The sequence below is a fragment of the Sminthopsis crassicaudata genome, chromosome 4, assembly GCF_048593235.1.
Source record: "Sminthopsis crassicaudata isolate SCR6 chromosome 4, ASM4859323v1, whole genome shotgun sequence".
Lineage (NCBI taxonomy): Eukaryota > Metazoa > Chordata > Mammalia > Dasyuromorphia > Dasyuridae > Sminthopsis > Sminthopsis crassicaudata.
The window spans coordinates 322,426,400-322,452,009 of record NC_133620.1 but is presented as its reverse complement, the minus strand read 5'-3'; the positions used below and the strand labels follow the sequence as shown (position 1 = coordinate 322,452,009).

At 32.1% G+C, this 25,610-nt stretch overlaps 1 protein-coding gene across 2 annotated transcripts in view; it reads left to right on the top strand.

Moving 5' to 3' along the window:
- SMURF2 (SMAD specific E3 ubiquitin protein ligase 2) overlaps positions 1-25,610 on the top strand; it is a 127,732-nt gene that overhangs the window by 71,222 nt on the left and 30,900 nt on the right. For both annotated transcript variants that reach the window (XM_074260539.1, XM_074260540.1), the window contains 5 exons: positions 7,130-7,195; positions 11,959-12,043; positions 16,674-16,757; positions 18,341-18,543; positions 22,435-22,519. In XM_074260539.1, coding sequence (XP_074116640.1) covers positions 7,130-7,195; positions 11,959-12,043; positions 16,674-16,757; positions 18,341-18,543; positions 22,435-22,519 — 523 coding nt within the window. The remainder of the gene's footprint in view (positions 1-7,129; positions 7,196-11,958; positions 12,044-16,673; positions 16,758-18,340; positions 18,544-22,434; positions 22,520-25,610) is intronic.

Below are 25,610 nucleotides of genomic sequence, written 5' to 3'. Positions count from 1 at the left end.
GTATTTGAGGCAAATTAGTATTTTCTGGGTATGGTTTGAATGGGTGCTTAACAGTGAAGGGAAGAGCATAGGATTCTGAGAAAATGAAATCTTAAGTAGATATATTTGCTATTGTTTGCATAGTATAATAGATAGTATTACTCTCTTATTTTCATTATTCTATGTGAAAATTTGTTCTTAAAAAACTTTAGTTTTGTAATTTGCTTATTTTTGTACATTTTAAATAAAATTTTTATTGATGCGTTTTTTGCATGAGCATTATTTTTCTGAGCGTCTCTTCTCCATCTAATATAATAGATATAATTTTTTGAAGACAAAAAAACAGGAAGAAAATCAGTATATTGAAAAAGTTTGACAGTATATGCAATGTGCAGTTCTTGTGGGCTTCTTACGTCTGCAAAGGAGTAAGGTTTGGGGATATCTTCTATATCTCTTCTTTTGACTTCTGCTTGTTCTTTACAATTTTGTCATATTCACTTTGATTTTTTTGTGGGATGGTTCTTTTTTGTAGTCATTGAATATATATAATTTTGACTGCTTACTTCACTCTGCATAAGTTCAAGTAAATCTTTCCATGCTTCTCTGAAGTCATCACATTTGTCATTTATTATGGCATTCCTTTCATGTACTACAATTTGTCTAATTGTTCCCCAATTAATGGGTTTATATTTTGTTTCCAGTTCTTTACTATTCCAAAAAAGCACCAGTCAAAATATTTTGTTTTATATGAAGATTTTTTTTAATCAATGGTTTTTTTGGAGTCTAATATGCCTAGGGATATAGTTTCTGATGAGAGTGTGAATATTTTGTTAACTTTATTTGCGTGATTTCAAATTGCTTCCCAGAATGATTTTATTGATTCATCATTCTACCAATAATGCATTATTTTTCCTATAGCTCCTCCAACGTTGAGTATTCCTATCTTTTGTTGCCTTTACCTTTTTATAGAACAAGAATTGAAATCTCAGAGTTGATTTATATTTCTTTAAGTATTCATGATTTATAGCATTCTTTTATATGGTTGTTAATAGTTTATAATTTTTTTTTAGAACATTGATAGAGTTCAGCCAAAAATAATAAATATTTCCCTAGCAACTTAATTATTCCCTATTTCTTGGTTTCAGGGCTGATGTTATATCCAAGCTAGCTGCCCCCTTTTCCCTATTTCTTTTCTTTTTTTCTTTTTGCTGAGGCAATTGGGGTTAAGTGACTTGCCCAGAGTCACACAGCTAGGAAGTATTTAAGTATCTGAGTCCAAATTTGAACTCAGGTCCTCTTGACTTCAGGGCTGGTGCTCTTTCCACTGCACCAATTAGCTGACCCCCTTTTCTCTATTTCTTTAAGCAACACTTGTGGACTTAAGTAATTCGATTTCCAAATATGTTGTAGTTTCATAATTAATTACTGCCTTTTCTGTTATTATTGGCTCTTAGATTTTGTATGCTATTGGATTTGAGGATTTATTTTTTTAGCAGGCAACTGTGGTAAAGCTGTTGTCTCAGTTTTTATTTTTGTTGATTTGCTAGATCATTAAATAACCATCATATCATCTGTATATAGGGGTAGTTTTATTTATTTTTCCTGTCTTCATATTTTTAATTTTTTTCCTTGTGTAGCTATTGCTGGCATTTCTAAAACTATATCAAATAATAATGGAAAGATTAAGCAGTCTTGTATAACTCCTATATATATTTGGAAAGGGTCTAGTATATTCACTTGCATATACTGCTTGCTTTTAGTTTTAGATAAATAATATTTTTATAATATCAAAATAATTTCTCTATGCCTATACTTTGTAGAATCTTTAAAATAAGTGATTCAAAGGTTTTTTTCTTTCTTTATTGAGAATAATCACCCTGATGGTTTTTTTTTTTAATATGATGATTATGTTGATTATTTTCTTAATGTTGAGCTATGGAACTGAGGCTTAAGAGAAGAAGTTTAAATAACTTGCCCAGTGTCCCACAGCTAATAAGTGTCTGAGGCAGATTTAAACTAATCTCTTCCTAATTTTTTAAGTTTAGCATTTTGTTCACTGGGTCGGTAATTAATGTTAGGAAGAAAATAAAACTTGCTTTATAGCCAACTCAGTGGAATACATCTATTCTATGAAGTAATGAAAATACAATTTTATGGCTTGATAGCAGACAGGCTCTGTTTTTTTTTTTTGTTCCCCCCCCCCCCCCCAGTGCTTCTTGTACTACACTTAAGAGTGTACTGAAAACTGGGGAAAGAAATAGCTTTCTTAATTTACAATGTAAATGAATAAATCAATACAGAAATGTAAGGTAGTATAAAACATTACCTCTGTCTAGTCTTTGAGATATAAGGAAGAGGAAAATTGTCAAATATAATATATCTATAACCTAGGGCTCAGCACCTTAAGGAGTAGATTCAATATTTGAAGCAACTTCCAAAATAAAAACACTTTGGCTTATTTTGCTCTTACCCTGACTTGCTCTTGAGAATTTCACAATATAGTTTGAATAAAGCCTAAATATGCGTCTCCACAGATGTAAATAAAAGCATCTTTCACTCCTGTCCAAGCATTCAAGTTAACAAGATATTTTGAGCTCAGTGCAGTTTTTATTTTATCATTTAGAAAATGGGGAGAAACATAAAGGATTTAGAATAGCCTGTATAACATTTCACAAAATTCTTCTCCCTTTCCAATTGAATTTCACCTCTTCCCCCTCTGCAGAAATCAATATTTCTTACCTTTGCATTTCTTGAGTTAGCAGGATTTTACACTCATCCTCTTAGACAACTTCTCCTTGAATTTTTATGGCACTTTGCTTTTCTTATTCTGCTACTTCTCTGGTTATTTAGATTCTCTTTAGCTGCATCTTCAGCCATTCTTGTTCTATTTTCAATATATGAGTATGTCTGAGGTCTCTGTTTTGGGATTTAATATTTCTCTTAAGTGATTTTATCAGCTGCCTTAGGTTCAACTATTATTCTATGTCTTTGGCTCCCAAATCTCTATTTGCAGTCCATGTATCTCTTCTGAACCCCAACCCTATTTCTCTTGATTGATGTCTCATAGGCACCTCAAAAGTAACATATCCAAAATGGAACATATTTTTTCAGACTTACTTGTTTTTCTTGAATCTAGTTACCCATTGTACACAACTTTAGTCACCTTCATCCTACGTGCCTTGTAAATTGCCAGGCTTCACTGATTTTATCCCTATACTGTCCTTTTAGTCTATCACCTTATCTTCATACATATAGTCACCACCCTAAGTCAGGCCCTTAACACTTCTCACCTATATTATTGCATACCCTTTAATTAGTCTCCCTTCTTGATGTCTGTTCCTCTTCCAGTTCATCCTCTATCACAGTTAGCAAAGTAGTATTCCTAAGGCTAACCATATATAACTCTACTTTATAAAACCCCCGGTGGCTGACTCTTGATTTTAAGATGGAATGCAGACTTCTCTATTAATCTTTTAATGGTCTTTATATTCTGACTAAAGCCCTTCTTTCTGGCTATCTGAAATTTTATTTTCACCTTTACATTCTCTTTTCCCCTCCACTGTCCTCTTCAAATGAGAAAGCAAGAAAACCCTTATTACAGATATATTTCTGCATATATGATGAATCCTTTTCCTCTTTGATTTCTTAGAAGTATACCCTAGTATTGGTATCACTAAGTCAGAGAATATGCAGTTTAATAGCTTCATCAGTGACATAATTCCAAATTATTTTCCTAAATGACTTGAGGGACAGCCAGATTGCCCAGTGGACAGAACACCAGTCTTGCAGTCAGGAGTGCTTGAGTTCAAATTCAGCTTCAGACACTTAGTACTTATTTGTGGTGTGACTCTGGACAAGTAAGTCATTTAATCATTAAGTCATTTAAAAAACAAAAACAAAACCCCAAAATGATTTGAACCAGTTCACAGTTCCACCAACATTGCATGATATTCCTGTTTGCCCACAGTCCCTGTAGCATTTGTTATTTTCCTTTTTTTGTCAACTTTGCTAATCTGATAGCCTGATGTGGTTCCTAAGGGTTATTTTAATTTGCATTTCTCTAATTATTGGTATTTAAAGCATTTTGTCATATGACTTGATAACTTGGATTTCTTACTCTGAAAACTGCCTATTTAATCTTTAATCATTTTTCAACTGGAGAATGGTTCTTTTAATTATAAATTTGAATCGGCACTGCCCTCCCCCCCCCCCTTTGTGGGTTTGTGTGTGTGTAATAGTAAGCTTCTTGAGGGCAAAAACTGTTTTTAGCCTCCTTTAATTTCCCCAGCACTTAACACTGTACCTGGTAGGTGCTTAATACATGTTTATTGGTTGATTGATATCTTAGAAATAAAACTTTTAATAAGTGCTTGTTGAGTGAACAGTTCCAGGATTACAGCTCCATCAGGAGTTTTGACTTCCCTAAAAAGGGAAACAAATTTGATATTATTGGAGGGGCAAATTCTTGAAATTTTGTTTTCACCTTAAGGATATAATATAACCCTTCAATTCTCTAGCATTCTAAAGATTTGTACTTCTCCTGGAAAGGAAATAACCTCACTTGAGAGGCAGTCTTATATTTCATGTAGAATTTTTTTTTTACAGAAAGCTAAAAGTCAGCAATTCCATGTGGTTTCCCCACTCTTAGTTGAAAGTACATGGGTTTGCATTATACCATTGCTATTGTATTTCTTAGGACTATATCCAGGCATTCATTGTCTAGGAATTCTCAGCATACAATCAATCTCCTGTTTGCTGTCATCTCTTAAGTAAGAGGCGATCATTTCTAGGGATGGAAGAATTGTGGTCAGTTGGTCCCTGAAGTGGAGTGTTGACATGCAGACTTCTTTTGAGCTACCAAAGTTTACTAATGTGTTTCTAGTATTTGATTAGATATTTGTTTCCAGTTTACTAGTTTACTAATATTTGACTAGTTTTGACAGATATTGGATCTGAATCTATCCAAAAAGGAGGAAAGGAGCCTAATTGTCTTAACTACTCCCTTTTTATAGACCCAGTGCATTCTTAGCCCACAAGGGAGAAGTCAATCAAAATCACCCCAAACAATGAGAATTAATCTCTCTTCTTGAGTCATATATAGTTGGATCTATAAGTACCAATTATATCCTATATCTTCCATGAAGAGATTCATTCTGAGTCCTAAAGCTGCCTTGTAACTGCAGTTGGAAATTCCCAGTTGTAATTATTTAATATCTATCTTCTATAAACATCTATCCTGATGTAAGCAGAAATCCACTGAAATCAAAATTGTCTTTGTACAAATAGCTGGACTGTTTACTTATGGCACTACATTTTTCCAGCCTTCTAGTCAGAAGTGTAGTCTAGTGGGAATTGTAAGCTGAGGGAGAGATCCCCTTACTTGGCTCACTGCCTCAAGTCTTTCTCTACTCCTGGCCATTGTCTATGCTGTTGTAAAAGTGATTTTAAGTACAGATTTGTCATTCTTTTACTCAGTAACTTTGGGCATTTTCCTCTTCTCTCTAGAGTAAAATATAAGCTCTTCTTTTAATCTTTTAAAGCCCTTCATGACCTGTCTTCCACTTGTCTTTCCAGCCTCATCATATGTTATTTCCCCTTTTGCATTTTGCAGTCTATCCAAATTAGCCTTCTCTTTGTTCCTCACTCAACTATATCCCATCTCATTGCTTTTGTATTGGTTGTCATCCATACCTGGAATGCATTTCCTCTTTATTTTTGCCTTACTCAACTCTTTTCATCCTTTAAGATATATCTTGAGTAGCACTTTCTGTATGAAGCCTTTCTGGATGTACCCAATTTCTTGTACTCTCCCTTCTGAAGCTACTTTAAAAAACAACAACAAACCATATTGTGTTTATCTGTATTATCTTTACATATATATATATGTGTGTGTGTGTGTGTGTGTGTATATATATATATATATATATATATATATATATATATATGTATGTGTGTGTATATATACATTTACATATATACACACACATATTCTGTTTTTATATTTGTATTTGTATACTCTACTAAAATGTGAGCTTCTAATGAGTAAGGATTGTTTCTTGTATTCCTAGCACTTAGAACAATATAGACACTTAATAGATGATGGATTGAACTTTTTGTTCCCATGTAATTTCAAAAGATGGACAGCTCCACTATACCTGGCATTCATTATCTTCTCTGAAGTTTTATGTTTTTTTTGTAGTCCTACACAGGGATTTTGTTGTTCTGTTTCAAACAAGGTGATGATAAATTTTTCTGTCATGTTATTTTTGATTAGCCTTCTGGTGTGTGTGTACATGGTTTTAGACAATTTTGTGTAAGCATTATTTGCTGAGTTTATTGTATGCCTCTTCCTTGAATGTTATAGATAAGATTAAAATATGCAGAATTTTCTAATCCATTCTCTATGATGTTATTTTGTCAGAATTGGTGATTGTAGTACAGGTGCTGCTCTGCATTATTTCTATATCAATTAAACTTATCTGACTATACTGTATCATTTTTTTTTATTATATATATATATATTTTATAATATTATCCCTTGTATTCATTTTTCCAAATTACCTCCCCTCCCTCTATTCCCTCCCCCCGACGACAGGCAATACCATACATTTTACATGTGTTACAATATAGTCTAGGTACAATACATGTGTGTGAATATCATTTTCTTGTTGCACAATAAACATTAGAATCCGAAGGTACATGCAACCTGGGCAGACAGATATTAGTGCTAACAATTTACATTCCCCTCCCAGTGTTCCTTCTCTGGGTGCAGCTACCTCTGTCCATCATTGATCAACTGGAAGTGAGTTGGATCTTCTTTATGTTGAAGATTTCCACTTCCATCAGAATACATCCTCATACATATACTGTATCATTTTATAATTTTGTAATACATTTTGCCTTTCTTAATCTTAGAGAGAGAGAGAGAGTGTGTGTGTGTGTGTATGCCTTAGTAGATTCATTCATTACTGAAGTTCCATAATAGTATGATAAATTCCTTCCTTAAACTTGTTGTTTAAGAACAAAATAAACTTGTTATTTTCCAAGTATTTTAACAATGTATTTTTTACTTGTCATTATATTGATCTTTAACAGTTTAAAACTGCTTACTTGATTGTTTTTTGTGTGTGTGTTTGTTTATTTAAAATAGATCAGCGGTTGGATTTATGCAAACTTGGGCCAAATGACAATGAAACAGTTAGAGGACAGATAGTAGGTAAGTGTGGAATTTTATGATTGCATGGTTTGATTGAAAACAGATTGAAATCATCACATTTAAATGACTGATAATACAGTTATGCTAACTTTGAATTTGTCTTGTTAAAATTATTGGCATTCTATTTTTTAAGGATTTTGGCAATCTAAACTAAAAAATAACTAAATGTCATATAGGTATAAATAATATTTACAACAGATAAGTAATAGTAAAAAATAATAGTAAAAAATAGCTAGTGAAGTGAAGAACAATTGAATCTTTAAAAATATTAAATATATGCTTTAAGAAATTTGCATAAACAACTTAATCATCTTGTCTATACTTGTCAATTTTTGGAAAGTAGGAAAATCCTAAAATAATCATGGGATGGTAATAAAGACTCGGAATAAGCATGTTGCTTATGTCGTATCTTTCCCCCAGATTATTTTCCCTGGTCATACATGTATATAATTTTAAAAAAATATTCATTTGTTTATGAATCATATTGAGAAAGTCAGAACAAAAGGCAAAAACTATAAGAGAAAAAAAAAAGAAGAAAAAGAAAAAAAAGTGAATATAACATGCTTTGATTTACATTCAATCTCCATAGTTCTCTCTCTGCATGGAGATGGCTTTTTCTATCCAAAGTTTATTGAGATTGCTGATCAACTGATCAGTACACAAACTTGCTGTTACTATGTACAATGCATTCCTGCTTCTACTTGTTTTGCTCAGCATCAGTTTGTATAAATCTTTCCAGACCTTTCTAAAATCAGCTTGTTCATCATTTTTTGTAGAACAATAATATTCCATTACTTTCATATTTCATATCTTATTTAGCCATTCCCCAATTGGTGGGCATTTACTAATTTTCCAATTCTTTGCCACCACAAAAAGAGCTGCTACAAACATTTTTGCATATGTGGGTCCATTTCCCTCTTTTATGATTTCCTTGGGATATAGAACCAGTGATAGTAGCACTGCTGGATCAAAGGGTATGCACAATTTTATACCCTTTTGGGTATATATTCTGGAATGGTTGGATCATTTCACAACTCCACCAACTATGCATTAGGGTCCCAATTTTGCCACATCCCCTCCAACATTTATCATTATCATTTTCTTTCATTTTAGCCAATCTGAAAGGTGTGAGGTGGTACCTCACAATTGTTATAGTTTGCATTTCTCTACTCAATAGAGATTTAGAGTTTTTTCATATGGCTCATAGAGATGGCTTTAATTTATCATCTGAAAATTATCTGTTCATATCCTTTGACCATTCTCAATTGCAGAATAACTTGTTTTATTATAAATTTGACACACTTCTTTATATATTTTAGAAATGAGGCTTTTATCTGAAACACTAGTTGTTAAAATTTTTTTTTCCAGCTTTGTACTTCAATTTTAATCTTGTTTGTGTTGGTTTTGTTTGTGCAAAACCTCTTTAATTTTATGTAATCAAAGTTGTTCATCTTTTATTTCATAATGTTCTCTAGTTCTTGAATCATAAATTCCTCCCTTCTCCAAAGATTTGATGGGTAAATTATCCCTTCCTCTCCTGATTTGTTTATGGTATCACCCTTTATGCCCAAATCATTTCCCCATTTTAATTTTATTTTGGTATGGGGTGTGAAATGTAAGTCTATTTTCCCAGCAATTTTTGCTTATCCCAGAAGCTAGAGTTTGGGGATTTATCAAATACTAGATTACTATAGTAATTGATTTTTGTGTTTTGTGTATCTAATCTATTCCATTGATTTACCACTCTATTTCTTAGCCAGTACCAAATGATTTGGATGATTACTGTTTTATAATATAGTTTTAGGTCTGATACTCTTATGTCACCATTCTTTGTATTTTTTTTTCCATTGATCTTGATATTCTCTGCCATTTTATTATTTTTTTTCTAGCTCTATAAAATATGTTTTTGGTAGTTTGGTGTGGCACTGACCAAATAGACCAATTTAGGTAAAAATGTTATTGTTATTATATTAACTTGGCCTACCCATGAACAATTGATATTTTCTCATTAGTTTAGTTCTAACTTTATTTGTGTGAGAAGTGTTTTGTAATTGTGTTCATGTAGTTTCTGGATTTGTCTTGGCAGGTAGACACCCAAATATTTTATTTTGTGTACAATTATTTTAAATGGAATTTCTTTTTCTTTCTCTTGCTGCTGGACTTTATCAGTAATATATAGAAATGCTGATGATGATTTGTGTGGGTTTATTTTATATCCTGTAACTTTGCTCAAGCTCTTAATTGTTTTCTACAATTCTCTAAGTATATTATCATCTTTTATCTTCAAAAAAATGATAGTTTCATCTCATTGCTTATTCTAATTTCTTTTTCTTTTCTTATTGCTAATGCCACCATTTTTAGTTCAATATTGAATAATAGTGGTGGTCCTTGGGCATTTTTGTTTCACCCCTGGTCTTAAAGGAAATGTGTCCCAACTTCTCTCCATTACAAATAATGCTTGCTGATGGTTTTAGATAAATACTACTTATTATTTTAAGGAAAACTTCCTTAATTCCTATGCTCTTAATTTTTAAAATAATATTTTAATTATGATATAATGTAATATAATAAATTAATAAAATTAAAAATTTATAGTTTTAATAGGAATTAATATGCCAAATATGCATTATTTTTCTAAGGAGATTAATCCTTAAACTAGTCTTAGCTCTGGAGCAGAAAACTACTTAACTGTCTTGTTCAACATAGTATAGTATTTGCTTTTTGTTTGGTTTTCAAACAATCCATGCCAGCTGGAAATATTAAAATGCAGAACTTAATGGTTACCGGCATAATAGTATGGTTCAAAGAAGTGTTTTTTTTCTGGAACCACTCATGTACATTTTTATTCCTCTTCCTAGTAAAAGAAAATAGAGTGGAAGCTAGTATGCATATGTCACTTGGTATTGAATTACAATAGACTAAAAAATTATATTTTCTTAAAGGGAACAGAAAAAAGGAATGTCTTTTCTACTTTGTGTCTATATGAGTATCTTTGTGAATTGACTCTTTGAGATTTACTCAGAAGTCTTTTGAGAGTTTACTTTTGAAAAAATTAGAATGAGAAATTTCAGTTAGAATAAGTGGATATCTAACTTAGTAAATACCATTTCAAGAATGTAATATTTTATAGTTTAAAAAAATCTTAGAATATCTAAAGGGATCATTATGACAAAAGGTATCTGCTATTGTAATACTTAAGAAATATTCTTATAGATCTATATGAATCCTGAATGATATTTTACCTACTTTTCCTTAATTGGTTTTTCCATAACTATATACTGACTAAAATTTTTTAAAAGAGTTTTATGGTGTAGCATTGGAGAATCTATTGAGTCTTCTTAGCTTTGGATCTAAATGTTTAAAGGAATGCTAATTAAAAATTATACTACCTCCTTTGTTCCTTTTTTTTAAAGTAATCATTTTAGTTTGGGCTTTTGTGTAAAAACTTAAAAGTACAATGTCAATAAAACTCATGTGTCAACAACACACACACATACATACATACATACATACATACATACATGCAGAGCCCCTTCTATACTTCTAGGTGCTGTGCTAAGTCCTGGGGATGCAAGTACAATAGTCCTTACCCTCACAGAAGTTATAGTCTGATGGGGGAAAACTACACAGAAAAGAAAGCTCTAAAGAGGCCAGGAGAGGAGGTTTGTTGGAAAAGTTCTGTGAAATCTAAAAGCAATTCAGAAGGATTAGAAATGACATTTCAGCCCTTCTCCCATCTTTTAATAGAAGAATTTGTGGCTTCACCAGAGGAGTCTTAGAAAGAACTGATGATGTGTGAGTATGAGTAATAGGACTGATTAGATCTTGCAAGATTGTGATTTCCCAATCATGAGTTTACTTGGGGCATGGTAAAGAAAGCAAAGGAGAACAAAATGAGTTCAACTACTAAGCTAAAATGAATGGGAAATGAGATGTTTCAAATAGTATTTTTTTCCCCAATTATTTGTAAAGATAATTTTTCAGCATTCTGCTTTTTAAGATTTTTGATTCCATTTTTTTTCTCCTTCTCACCTTTACTTCTGTCCAAGTCAGCAAACAAGGTTATGTGTATAATCATTTTAAATATATTTCCAGATTAGTTATGCTACAGGAAAAACCATGATGAAAAAAAGCAAACCAAAAAAAAAAAAAAGGACAAAAATAGTATGTTTCAATCTACATCCAGTTTCCCTAGTTCTTTTTTCTGGACACGGTTGGCATTTTCTATCTCAAGTCTATTGGAATTGTCTTAGATTACTATATTGCTGAAAAGAGCTAAATCTATCATATCATCTTGCTGTTACTATCTAGTGTTCTCCTGGTTCTACTCACTTCACTCGACACTAGTTGATGTAAGTCCTTCTAGGCTTTTCTGAAATCAGCCTGCACATCATTTCTTATAGAACAATAAAATTCCATTACATTCATGTACCATAACTTATTCAGTCATTCCCCAATTGATGATGCATCTGCTTTAATTCTGAGGTCACTATAATTTGCTTGCAGTTCTCCTCCACATCGTGACATCATCATAAACTATAACTAAGTCTGAAGTTTTTAGTCTTGTCTAAAAATGGGAAGATTTTAGAAATGGAATTTCAGTTTCATGGAGTTTCATGGGAAGATAATGAGTTTTTAAAAATATATGCAAATGAAGTTTAAAGGGTGTTAAAGTTTTAATATGGTATACTATTCCTTTTCAAATATAGTTATATGCTAGTTTTATCAATCTATTAATAATTGTCTTCTGCTATCTTTAATAGTAAGCCTCCAATCCAGAGACCGAATAGGCACAGGAGGACAAGTGGTGGACTGCAGTCGTTTATTTGATAATGATTTGCCAGATGGGTAAGCTCATGTTTTTGAAAATATGAGGGAAAATATATTATGATATGTATTGTTTCTTACCAAGAACTCTAAGATTTATTTTACACCTTCACAGGATTGATGAACTCCTTACAGGGCATGAACTCAAACACTGGGTAACTGTTTGGGGTACATTCACTAACCAGTTCCAGTTCCTTTCTAGAGCAATGGGGCTCAAAGTCCTTTGGGGTATGGGACAGTGATTCATCTTCTGAAATTATTTCTGCTGAGAATGGGCATTGAACTGGGGTCATGCTACAGGGATCAATTTGAGCTGATCGGACCATACCGTGAGTTAAACCCCTGAAGCTGGTCAATACGGCTGTCTAGGGCTGACCATTTGAAGGTGAATTGATCAAAGCCTAAAGGAATTCCTAAGAGAATGGGTGATATGAGGGGTGAGGAGTGGGGAGAGGAAGTGAAGGGAGGAGAGAGAGAAACAGGATCAGAGAAGGCGCACTTAAGAGCAAAACCCTCATTTTTGGAAGGTATGCTTATATCTTCCCTGAAGATTCTGTAGATAACTAGTTAGGTATCATCTCTTTTAAGAAACTACATTATAAATCATGTTTGTATCACAGACACACTATGCAAATAAATGTTATTCCCAGATTACGAACAAACAAATAAAAATGACTTTCCCATTGATGTAACAAAATATTCCACAAATTACATCCCTGTAAGAAAACTTCAGTACACTAAAATCTTCTTCTCTAAGCCATACTAAAGATGTTTCATCTTTAATTTCAATAATCAATAAAATAACAGATCCCACAGACAGTTGTATCAATTGTTCTTACATTATTTAAAGTCTTTAAGGACCTTATTTCATACAAACATACACATCTAGCAACACATAGATGATTAGGCCATATGCCTAATTATTTAAGAAATAATGGCTACATATTTTCAGTTTGAAAACAAGAAAATATTACATATTTGAATTGTGCTTGTGGCTTCTATTGACCACTTATTCTGATTATAGAAATTTGCTATAAGTAGGAGCATGACTATCATAACATCCAAACTGATCCTTTAGTCCTTAGCCTAAGGGCATTTAATACTCACAGCTAACAATCACATAATAACAATCCCTCCTTACAGCCAACTCAGAAATTCATCTGAATAACTTAATGGTATTTCTTTCAAGTGGTGGGGTACTAACTTAATAATTTATTAGATAATCATTCCTAAATTCAAAATTCAAAGCAATATTAGTTATAATCCCAAGAGATTTCAGATGGAGACCTAGGTAGAAGTAATCATTTTCAGAAAACTTGCAGTACTAACAAACTTCTTTTTAAAGTTCCTTGCATTGCTAAACAGTAAGACCCTTTGAAATAGCATCAAAATGACTTTGTCTTGAAACAACCACAGATTGGAAAAGTAAAAACAAATATTCAGTTATTAATACTGTATAAACATAAGCTGACATAATTTTAAAGCATATTTCATATGTTTTTTTACAAATTGCTGAATATACAATTTAAAAAGCAACATAGTACTTTAAATACATTTCATCTAATTAAATTGGAGATACAAATAAGTGATTTCTTTAGATTAGTTAACAAAGAATTTTGTTTTAATAGTCAATTTTTTAAAAATTTAAACTACAGATTGAAATTTCTAATAACAAATACTTAAATATTAATGTGCACATATTTTTAAAATCTTATTTCCAAATGCATCAATTGAAAGTAATCCTAACTGTATACAATTTAAATTTAAATACCCAGAAATTAAGATTATATTTTTGAGAGAAAACTCCTCTTCCCCCTCAAAACTCTGTTCTCTTAAACAACCCCAAATCTTTGAAATGGCAGTAAATTATTTGAGACACAGGCCCTTGGAAACAAAATGGAAATAACTTCTATCTCCCCCCCTAAATTTTGGGCTCTTCCCTAAACTTATATGGACTGTTCATATAGGGAAGGGGGGGGGGTAGGAGAATTTAAACTGTATATTGGGTTTCCCGAAGCCACAAGGAGCTAGACTACACCCTTTCACAGGACTCAGAATTTCCTGAGAAGAAATTTGAGATTCTGAGGGTTTAGGGAATATAGGGACCCATCTAGAGAGAACTAAGACTCCAGAGCATTAGGTAGAGATTTTTGAGGTGCTTGCTATTCTTTGGAGAGGCTGGACTGGACATAAGTCCATGCCCAATAGCTCAATAGGGAGAGAAGCTTGAAAACTTAAGAAAAATTCAAGTTATTTTGAATCAAGATACTTGATAGGCAAACAGATATCAAACAAGTACTTTTAAATCTTAAAATGGATCGTTTCCTTTTTAATTCAGCTGACTGAGAAAAAAGTAGAAGACAAACCAAATTCATATTCACACAAACACAAATGGTTTTTAAATTCCTTTTCTTTCTGTCTGTGCAGAGTTGTTTCTTCCCTTTTTCTTGGAGAAGAACCTCTTCTCTTCTGGGGCCCTCCAGTTTCTTGTAAATATCTGTTGTGCAGATCCTTCTTGCACTTCACTGTGGAGGTCTCCATCCTCCAGTGATCCCAGATCACTAATTACTCAACACTAAACTTCCTGACATCCCCTCTCTTCTAGATTATATTCAAGGTATGTCCCAGGGGTTCCACTACTTGGCATCATTAAGTTCGCCATCTTACCAATCTGTCTGACACCTCAGACACTAAAAATGGCCCCAGCCTCCAAAGGCAATACTAGATAAGTTGACATTCTTATCCTAGGTCTGTGCAGAGTTCCCTGGCTGCTATAGAGCCTGCTCTTTTTCCCTTCTTTATTTCCTGTATTTACCAGTGATCTTACTTATCAACGTGGTCCTGAATAGTTTGAGTCGAGGACACTGGAGCCATTCCACAAGACCATTAGAATCAACAATCCGCAGGACACATCTTTTCCTACTTGGACAAAGCCACCCCCAACTCATAATGTCGATCCCAGACAAGCTCCCATTTGTAAGAAGCAAAATATCTCACCAAGAACTCCACTGACTCACTGATGAATGCAGGAAAGATTTATTTTACATTCTTTCTGGAATGGGTGCCTAGATGAGTAGACATACCTTTGAAACTCCAAAGGCAGCATTTTATATTCTATCCCAAAGCGCAAATCCCTCTTCTGATATATTCCATTAATTGGATGTTACAGAAGTTATATTACTTGGATCTTTACCCCTTATTACAATGCCCCCAGCTTATATTCTAGAAGGGGGAAGATAACTGTGAAGGGCTAGGGGCAAAGAACAAAAGATTCTTTTCAAATCTCAGGTCACCACTCCTGATTACAAGTCAGTCCCTGTCCCCAAGGAGCTTATATTCTTAGATTCTTTTGGGGAAGATAACCTCTACTCTTGATTATTCTTTAATGTCTTTGTGCATTCCAATTTTTTTATTTGTTTCATTTCTCCAATTTAATTTTTATAATTATGGAAACCGAATAAATGCGCATCCATTTTTTATATCTATGTAAGTTAATTTTGTCTTTAAAATAATGAAATTTAAATAATGGATGATTCAATTGAACTGGGCATTACTATGTACAAATTTATACGTAATTTTATGTTTTGCAACATGATGTTTTGATCAAATAAGTTGCTTAAATTGATCATTTTCACATGACCATTAACAATTCTAATATTACAACTAAGTATAGAAATTGCTTTATGGATTCTGTGGTATATGAACTATCACTAGCATTCTCTCTGCATATTGTTACTTTTTCTTCATTATACCTGATAAATTTTATTTTGCTTTTGGTTGTAGTACCTTTATAAGAAGGCAGTTAAGAATTAAAATAGTCAATCTTCACCGAGAGGGCCTAATGTAAGCTCGTTCTACCAAATGTTTATAACTATAGCCACAGAAAATTTGACATGTTTTAATAGATTTATAGAATGTTAAAACTGAAAGAGATCTCAGAGATCCTCTAACCAACAACTTCATTCACTTTACAGATAGAAGAAAGTAAATCTCTACCAATGTATCTCAATAGAATTCTTTTTCAAATTGTAAACTAATACCATGTAGTGAGGAATGTTGATACACTTAAGGCTTATAAATAAACTTTGTGGGGCAGCTAGGTGGCGCAGTGGATAGATCCTGAAGTCAGGAGGACCTGAGTTGAAATCTGCCTTCAGACACTTAACACTTCTGGGCTGTGTGCCCTTGGGCAAGTCACCTCACCCCAATTGCTTCAGCCTAAAAATAATGATAATAATAATAATAATAATAATAAATAAATAAGCTTTGTGCCTTAAATGCATCATCACTAAAAATTGAGAGGATTGTATTCATGAGATAAGTGAGATCATATGGCATAGTGGAATAGGAAGAGCCATTCTTAGTTATAAAATCTGCCTTTGATGCTTACTGACTTTATGAACCCTGGGCAAGTCATAAATGTCTTTTACTGCCTTAAGAAATTTCGTGAGAATATAAATTTTAGAAGGAATTTCCTTCAATCAGTGAAATCATAAATCTAGTCCTTTCCCAAGCATTGAAATGATAGTTCAGAATTTAGCTTATCAAATTCTTAATAATAGATGTCTTTCTGACTTTGCTGTTTTACTGGAAATGTTGTGGTATTTCTTAGAAATATTAATTGTCTTATCTCTTAATTTGTATATTTCAGCTGGGAAGAACGGAGAACTGCTTCTGGAAGGATACAGTATTTAAATCATATTACACGAACAACTCAGTGGGAACGGCCAACTCGGTAACTTAAGTATTTTGCAAATATGTTAGTTTCTAAGGCTGGTTTCCTTTCTACTCATTTGCATTTATCAATCAGCTTTTACATTTTTACATGTCAACTCATTAAACTTCCTTTTCTAGTAGGCTCTATTAAATAAATAGTATTGCATAATAATTGAGGAAAATTGTAATCAGGAAAGTTGTAAAACAGAATGGAAGGAAAAAAGCTGGATTGATTTAAAAACCCCACAATTTATAGTTTATATAATTTGAAGATCAAAATTGTTTGTTTGCTTAGTTCTATTTAATACTATGAACTAATACTATGAGCATAATCTGTTTTCATTTCTTTTAAAACACATTTTTATTTATATGTTCTGACTTTATATTTTATCAAAATTTCCTCCAGTATTCTTTCCACATTCTTCCCAGAGAACTATCCCACATAATCATATAATGTTTTGAGGAAAAAACTGACAAAAAAATTTTCACTCCTCCCTCAACAAAACAGATTAAATATATAGAAAAAGTCTGAAAATACATATAATATATCATACTTGTGGATATCTCACCTTTGCAAAGGAGAAGAGGGGGTGTTATACATACTTATTTGTTATGATTTTGCAACATTCAGTTTTGTTTTATGGCTTTTCTATTTCCATTGTTATTATCATTGTATATGTTATTTTCTTGCTCTGTTTAATCAACATCAGATCATGTAAACCTTTTCATGCTTTTCTATAGTTATAATTATTTGTCATTTTATTACAGCAAAGTAATATTTCATTATACCATAATTTGTATAGCAGTTCCTCAAATGATGACCATCTACATGGTTTGCTGTTCATTGCTATCTCAGAAAATTATTGTTTTAACTATTTTGGTGTACATAGGTACTTTATTTTTAGCAGTGACCTCCTGGACTTCATAGTATAGTCTCATAGTCAAAGGATATGAATACTTTTGCCACTTAATAAATATTTGTAAAATTTAAATTACTTAATTATACTTGGATTCACCAATAATATTCTTTGTCTGCTATGTTCCCTTATCCCCTCTAGCAGTAGCAGTATTTACTTTTCCCTTTTTGCCCTCTCTGTCAGTTTTCTAGGTATGAAGTGAAACCGTAGGTTTACTTTGATTTTCATTTCTTGAAAAATTAATAATTTGTAACATGTGTTTACTTGGTTGTTAATAGTTTGTATTTCTTCTTTTGGATGCTCTTTTTTCATATCCTTTGTTTACTACTCTATTAATGAATGCTTTTGGTCTTAAACTCTTGTGTGGGAGCCTGTGTATGTGTGTGTTGCTGAATGGAGAGATAGGAATATTTATCTATCTATCTATCCATCTGTCCTCTTTTACATGTTATATGTATTTTCTGGTTTTGGGTTTCAAATTTAATTTTTTTTAAAAGAACAATATTGAGCATTATAATTGGTAGCAATCATTTTTACTTTCTAAATGTTATGCAGTTGTCACTTCAGTAAAATCTTAGCTAAAAATCCTTATAGGAATTTAACTTTCCCCAATTCCTTTTTTTTTTTTTTTTTTTTTTTTTTTTGATACCTAAGACAAGTAACTTTTCTCATTATTTTTTAACAGACCAGCATGTGAATATTCCAGTCCTGGCAGGCCTCTTAGCTGCTTTGTGGATGAGAACACTCCAATTAGTGGAACAAATGGTGCAACATGTGGACAGTCATCAGATCCTAGACTGTCAGAGAGGAAAGTCAGATCACAAAGACACAGAAATTATATGAGCAGGACACATTTACATACTCCTCCTGACCTACCTGAAGGCTATGGTAGGAACTTTTGCAGCTACACTGGTGGGAGGGTCAGAAAGAAGTAAAGGAAGTATAGTTGAATAATTTTCAGAAGACCCATAATCTATTTTTGCTTTAAAATTTAAATAATTGTGATATCACCTTATTTTCAGTTTTACATTGGTAAAGGAGTAGATAGCAGATTTAGTGTAGTTGTATTGTTCTGAAAGAATATTTTCATGCAGATAGTTTTCCTTTTTTTCCATTTTTTTTCCTCATATTTTTCACAACTTTACTGTCACTTCATTATCTTGGTAATAACAAGGAATCTGTCATCTTTTTCATCTGGAGAAAAAATTCTGGATTGCAGCCATTTATTTGAAATAAAGAAATATGGTTACTTATGTAACATCTTTTGGAAGATATTTTCTTGCCTTTTTTTTCTTTTTTAAGTAAGAATTTTTATTTTGTAGAATATCACAGAGAATGCTATTAATGTACAATATAATTAAAAATTATGCTTATGAATATTGAAGCACTTTGAGTTACTTTTATGTTTAACTTTTTCTGAAATATATATATATATATTTAGGAGTAGCATCTTACAGAGGTTTCTAATTAAGATGTTACTAGCCAAGAGTCAATTCAGCGACTCTTTAAAGCTAGAGTATGTTTTCCAAACTTGAAAATATCTTGGAAGTTCTTTTTCTTTAATCCTGGTATTGAAATTTTAGCATTTTGTAACAATTTGTTAACAACTTGAGAAGACCCTTGAGCAAAAGCCAATTTGTCAACAATCACATTCTTTTATTAAAAAAAAAAAAAAAAGTTTATTATTGTTAATGTAAGACAAATTTTCTTGGATTTTTAGTCTGGCAAAAATGCATTAACTTAGATAATACTGATTTTTGTTATGTTATAATCAATAACTGTCTAATTTATGAATTTCTTTTTGATGTGAGTGAATATTCTTTGTAATAGTACTTGCTGATTTCTTTGACCAGTAGATTTTGAAAATTAAGTTATTACATAAAGTGTTTTTAGTTATTTGTGATTTTTTTGTTACTTGGTTAAAGATTTGATCAATTTTTTCCATATAACTTTACCTTTTTTTTTTTTTTTTTGAAGCTAGAAAATTTCCAGGCAAAGTAGCATAGAATTTCTTTTCTTTTTTTTCTTTTTGACTCTAATGTAATCAAATTTGTTAGATTTTTAAGATGATCTAGTGTGTTTTTGCTTTCCTCAACTTTTAATGCCCATGTTTCCCCCTTTCCCTTCACACTTTGAAGTTTAGTGATTTCATGTTTTCTGATTCATACTCCATTAATATAATGATTCATAATTTTCTTAATAGACTTCAGATACTTCTCACTTGATTTTTGGTTAAGTCATAACTGAAACAAAGTTTTTTTGGCAGCAGATTCATATTTAAAATAAAGGTTTTTTTTTTTTTTTTTCTGTTAATCTAGCAAAAATTTCCAGGAAAAAATCCATTACTTTTAAGCAAAAATAATGGATACAATAGAAAATATTGTTATTTATATTATAACCATTTAATTAGGAACCTTAGTATTGTGAATTTTACATTCCTCTTGTGAATGAGAAATACAACAGTATGGAGACATCATCTAACATGGGGTTAAAATATAGATTTAGATTCAGAGATAAGGTTTTAAGAAGAAATAATTACCTTTTTTTCCTCTAGAAAAATGTAACCTAGTACTTTATTTGCCTATCTGTGATATAAGCCAATAAACCTGTATTTATATTGATCTTGCATAGTATACAGTTGAATAGAGAATAAGCGAAGGAATAAGATAAAGAAGCTATGTAGTTAATTTTTGAAGCATCAGATGGGCAAGTCATTCTAGGAACTAGACCTGTGATTTCACTTCGATAAAGAATTCTCTAATATGGAAATTTAGGCTGACATCTTCTCTGAAACTTGAAGTTTTACAGGGTTGCCTAGAGCAGATTCTTAAACTTTTTTCCACTTGCAACCTTTTTACCTGAGAAACTTTTGTGCAACCCTGAGTATATAAAATAGGCATATAAATCAAATATTTTACTCATCATAAGTCATCATTTTTCTATTATCATATTTAGTTACAAGACCCCATATGGCATTGCAATCCACAGTTTAAGCTTTAGTCTAGAACTCTCAGTGAGAGGTTAAATGATATTCCCATGATCACCCAGCCTCTACATGTTAGAAATGGAACTTGAACCCAGGTCCTTTTGGCTTTAAAGTCAGCTGCATGTATTATATTTTAATATCTTTTTGATGCTATGAGTACAGACAAAAATAAAATTTTCCCTCCTTGCCTTTAGCTTACATTGTGGGATGGGTGGAGGATGTAAAGCATGTAAGTAAAATCAGTTCAGAAATATGATCAAAGTAATGATATAGAGAAAGATAATGCTAAGTGTAGGAATCAGAAAAAGTCTTATATAACAGGTTCATGGGATCATAGATTTAGAGTTGGAAGGGATCTTGGTGTCCTTAAATATAACATTGATTTCCAGATGAGCACTTAAAGCAACTTAGCCAAGCTAACACAATTACTTTGTAGCTGAATCTGGATGTGAACTCACTTTTTCCTCTTCTTCCTAACTCTTAAGTCCAGTGCTCTAGAACATTACAGACATCTATATTTAGAATTTGAAAATACATTCTCTTCAAAAACCAAATATAAATGAGTTATTTATTTGTAATTTTGGACTACTTGTGTTTTTTTTTTATTGAGTTAATTTCAAATCATGTATCTTAATTAAACACAATTAATTCCTTCAAAAATATAGTTTGTTTTCTAGTCACTAAATAAAGGTATCTTTCAGGTAACAAAGATCCAGGCTATAAATACCTCATCCATCTATCTTTTAGTATAAAGTTGACCTTGAAAGGGTATACTCCATACTCTTCTATATACTTCAAGCAAATTGTACTAGATCAGGGCTGCCACCTGGTGGTTCAAAAAGAAACTTTCCCATCTATTGTCTAGACCAATGGTCCTCAAACTTTTTAAATAGGGGGCCAGTTCACTGTCCCTCAGACTGTTGGAAGGCCAGACTATAGTAAAAACAAAAGCTCACACTGTCTCCGCCCCTCAGTCCATTTGCCATAACCCAGCGGGCTGCATAAACGTTTTCAGCCTGCCGCATCTGGCCCATGGGCTATAGCTTGAGAACCCCTGGTCTAGACTCTAGATTACCTACATTATCTAATGATAGTGCTCAAGCTGGGTGTCCTTTTTTGGCCTTCCTTGCCTTTAACTTTCAAGTGTTCTACCTTACAGGCCTTTTCTATACATATACATAGTCCTCTTTTTGGTTCTCTTCTTATCTTCTAATTTTTGTCCAGTTTCCTCAGTAAAATCTTCCTCTTGTCTCCACATTCTGAACCCAAAACTATCCTAATCATTCCCAAGTATGATAGTAATACAGTTCCTTGTTAAGTAAAAGGAAAGACATAATCTAAACTTAAAGCATTAATGCTATGAGCATCTAAAGTGTCCCACTTCTTTTCCCATCTATCTCTTATCTTAAAACACTAGTAATCAAGCACAAGTACTTTTTTTAGTAAATTTTAAGGAGTTTTCTTTAATATTATTTAATTAATAGCATTTTGTAAATATTCATTACAAAATTAATAGTATTTGACTAGTAGTATTTTATAAATATCCATTGCAAAAGTGCTATGTTTAAGTTTTTATAAGCTTTTTGAGGGTTAACTTGGGAATTTAAGCATAGTTGTAATGTTATTTTTAAATAAAATATGTTCTGAATTCTAAACATCAAAGTTCCAAATCAATTTTTATAACATAAACTATTTGTTACTTGGAGATTTCTTGAATTTGTTTAGTAGTCTGTTAGTTCCTAAAGTCTCCCTTATGGTTTTGTGTTTTATTATTGATATTTTTTGATTTATAGAGCAGAGAACAACCCAGCAAGGTCAAGTCTATTTTCTACATACTCAGACTGGTGTGAGCACATGGCATGATCCAAGAGTACCCAGGTCAGAAAATAATTGAAATTCCATTTTATTTAGGAATCTCTAGAAGTTTCTATTTAATTGGTAGTGTTTTACTTGCTAAAAAAAAAAAAAAAAGTTTTAGTACTTTTAATTTTTATCACTTTTATATCCAATTTATTTCATATTATCTTCATTTATGATAAAGAATTTTAAAAGGAAAAAACATAGCAGTTCAGCAAAACCAACTATTTTATCAGTTATATTTTGTCTTTTTTTTTTCTCCCTGTTGTATATAGTTGCTGTGTTTATTGTATTTGGGCGGGGGGGGGGAATGTTGAATATTTTTCTTAATATCAGTTCATATAAGTTCCCATTCATCTCAGAATACTTTATATTACTCTTATTGTGTGGTAATATTCTGCTATATTTTTGAAAGACAATTTGTTTAACCATTCCCCATTTCAGAGGTATTTGACTTGTTTCCAGTTCTTGGCCACTACAAAAAATTGCTATTGTGAATATTTTCATATATATGAGACTTTAACTCATTTCTTTGTAAATTTTCTGAATGGGAGGTGAACTCTTGAAATAGTTTTGCTTTACATTCATATTATTACTTGCCATTTGTTAATAGGTTGCAATTCTTTTTTTTTGAGACTGTTTCATTTGATCATTTATATATTGGAATGACCCCTGATCTTAAGTTCCCCAAAATTAAATAGTTTATGTTTTTTAGAGAAAGAAAAAACCTTGTTATTAAGATGGGAGTTTTGTTTCATTCAGCTATATATTGTGTATGTTCAATCTACCAACATCACTTTGAAATTTTGGAGTCTTTAAGTTTGAAGAGAATTCTTTAACTGTAGAAAGATAAGAAAGAGTTCTGTTTCTCTCTTCAGAAAGTTCAGAATAAGTAAAAAACAAAAAGGAATGTTGAGAAAAATGACATAAAATTGAAATAAATAAGTCAATCCATAATTATTTAAACTATTATTTGATAATGAAAAATGGGAAGTGAACAACAAAAATGACATTGGCCCTGATTATATTTTTATACAGAAGTTTAGCTACTTAAAATCAGTTGCTTCCAATATCAAAAAAAGCTGCAAAGGTACTTAACTCAATAGACTTTTGACTTATTCAACAAGCAAAAAGACATTAGCTAGAAGTTTAGAATAACTTTAGAATAAGAAACACTTTAGAATAAGAACGAAAATGGAAAGTGAACAACAAACAGAAGAAAAGTGGAAAAAGCTACATAAAGATTATTAAAATTTTAATAAGCTGGAGGATTCTGGAAAGGTGGTAGAATAGGTCAGTAAATTTCAAGCTCTCCACATACACATTAGTGAGAAGCCAAGAAGATTTGGGGCAGAACTGGGGACCTCCTAGCACAAGCCAAGAAGATCCAAAGGAAAGTCTCAGGCTGGGTTTAGCCTCCTGGGTAGTTCTATAGAAACCTCAAGTGGAGACCCCTGGGGCTAGCTGGGTTTGATTAGAGTTTCATCAGGAACCACAGAAACTTTCAACTCCTGGACAGGTTAAGTAATTGGAGGTCTTAATTGGGGAAGACTGAGGGAAGCTTGGCTGATTAGGGGTGAGAGACCCAGATGTGCTGCAGAGATGCAACCCTGGGTTACACCTGGTGCACCAGTGCACCTGGTGAGTGCAGAGGCAGTGAGGCAGGAATTTTACTGGCTGTAGGCATTTGCAGGAGGATGGAGCTCTTGGTTTGGGGTTTCAGGTCAGAGTGGGGAACTGAGCTGAAACTAAGGCACCATCTCCCTACCCATGATTAGAAGTGTTTACACTAACACTTCCTATTTTAAAAAATGAATTGACACAGAAAAAACAACCCAACCATAGAAATTTGCTTTGGGAATAGTAACAAGAAGACTAGAATTTATCTTCAGAGGAGGACACTGAAGTAAAAAAGCTTCTTCTACCTCAAAGAGTAATATTAAATGGCTCCCTATCAGAGAGAATTTATAGAGGAACTCAAGAAAGACTTTAAAAATCAAATGTGAGAGATTAAGGAAAAGCAAAATAAATGAAAACCATCCAAGAAAAACAAGAAAATTATGAAAAAAAGTTAACTAAGTAGAAAAAGAAATATAGAGCCCCCCCCCCCTTTGGATTACTTAATTTTTTTTCTCAGTTACATTCAAAACAAAAATTTTTTATATTCGTTTTTAAAATTTTTGAGTTCTAAGTTTTCCCTCTTATCCCCACCCACAATTAAGAAGCTACATGTGAAGTTGTGCAAAATAGTTACATAAAAGTCAAGTTGTGAAAGAAAAAAACATGGATCTTCTACCCCAATGAAAATAAAAATCCTCAAGAAAAATTAAGTTTAAAAAAAGAGAGAAAGAGAGAATGTTTCAATCTATGTTCAGACACAATCAGTTCCTTTTTTGAGTATGGATAGGATTTTTCATTGTAAGCAGTCGTGGATGATTGTAAATTGAAAATAGCTAAGTCATTTTACAGCTGGTCATCCTAGAACATTCCTATTACTTTGTATGTAGTACATTTCAGTTTGCTTGAATTCATAGAGGACTTTATAGGTTCGTTTGTTTGTTTGTTTGTTTGTTTTCTGAGAACGTCCTGTTCATCATTTCCCATAGAACAATAATAATCCAAGAAATACAAGGTCTCAAAGAAGAAAATAATTCTTTGAAAATTAGAATTGGGCAAGATGAACCCAGTAAAGCTACAAGAGACCAAGAAATAACAAAATAAAATATAAAGAAAAGTGGAAAAAAGTTAGCAGAGAACAAAAAACCTAAAAGGAAGTAAAGAAAAGATGACACTCATGAATATAATTCTATTATTATATATGCTTTCTTGAAATGGAAATTTATTGTTATATATTTTAAATGCTCCCTGATGTTCTGCTGAGCACATGACAATATTCTGTTTTGTTTTTATTTTCTGTTCCTTTTTTTTTCTATTCTTTTTTTTTCTCTAAATTACAATTTAATGCAAAAAATAAAAAAAATTGAGAAGGTAGGAAAATTTTTTTATAAGCTTTTCACTATCAAGAGCTATGTTACTATCATATAGACTATGGATATCACAGTTTTCCATGTACTTATAAAAGAGGAAGAAGGCATATTAAAAAGTTGGAGAG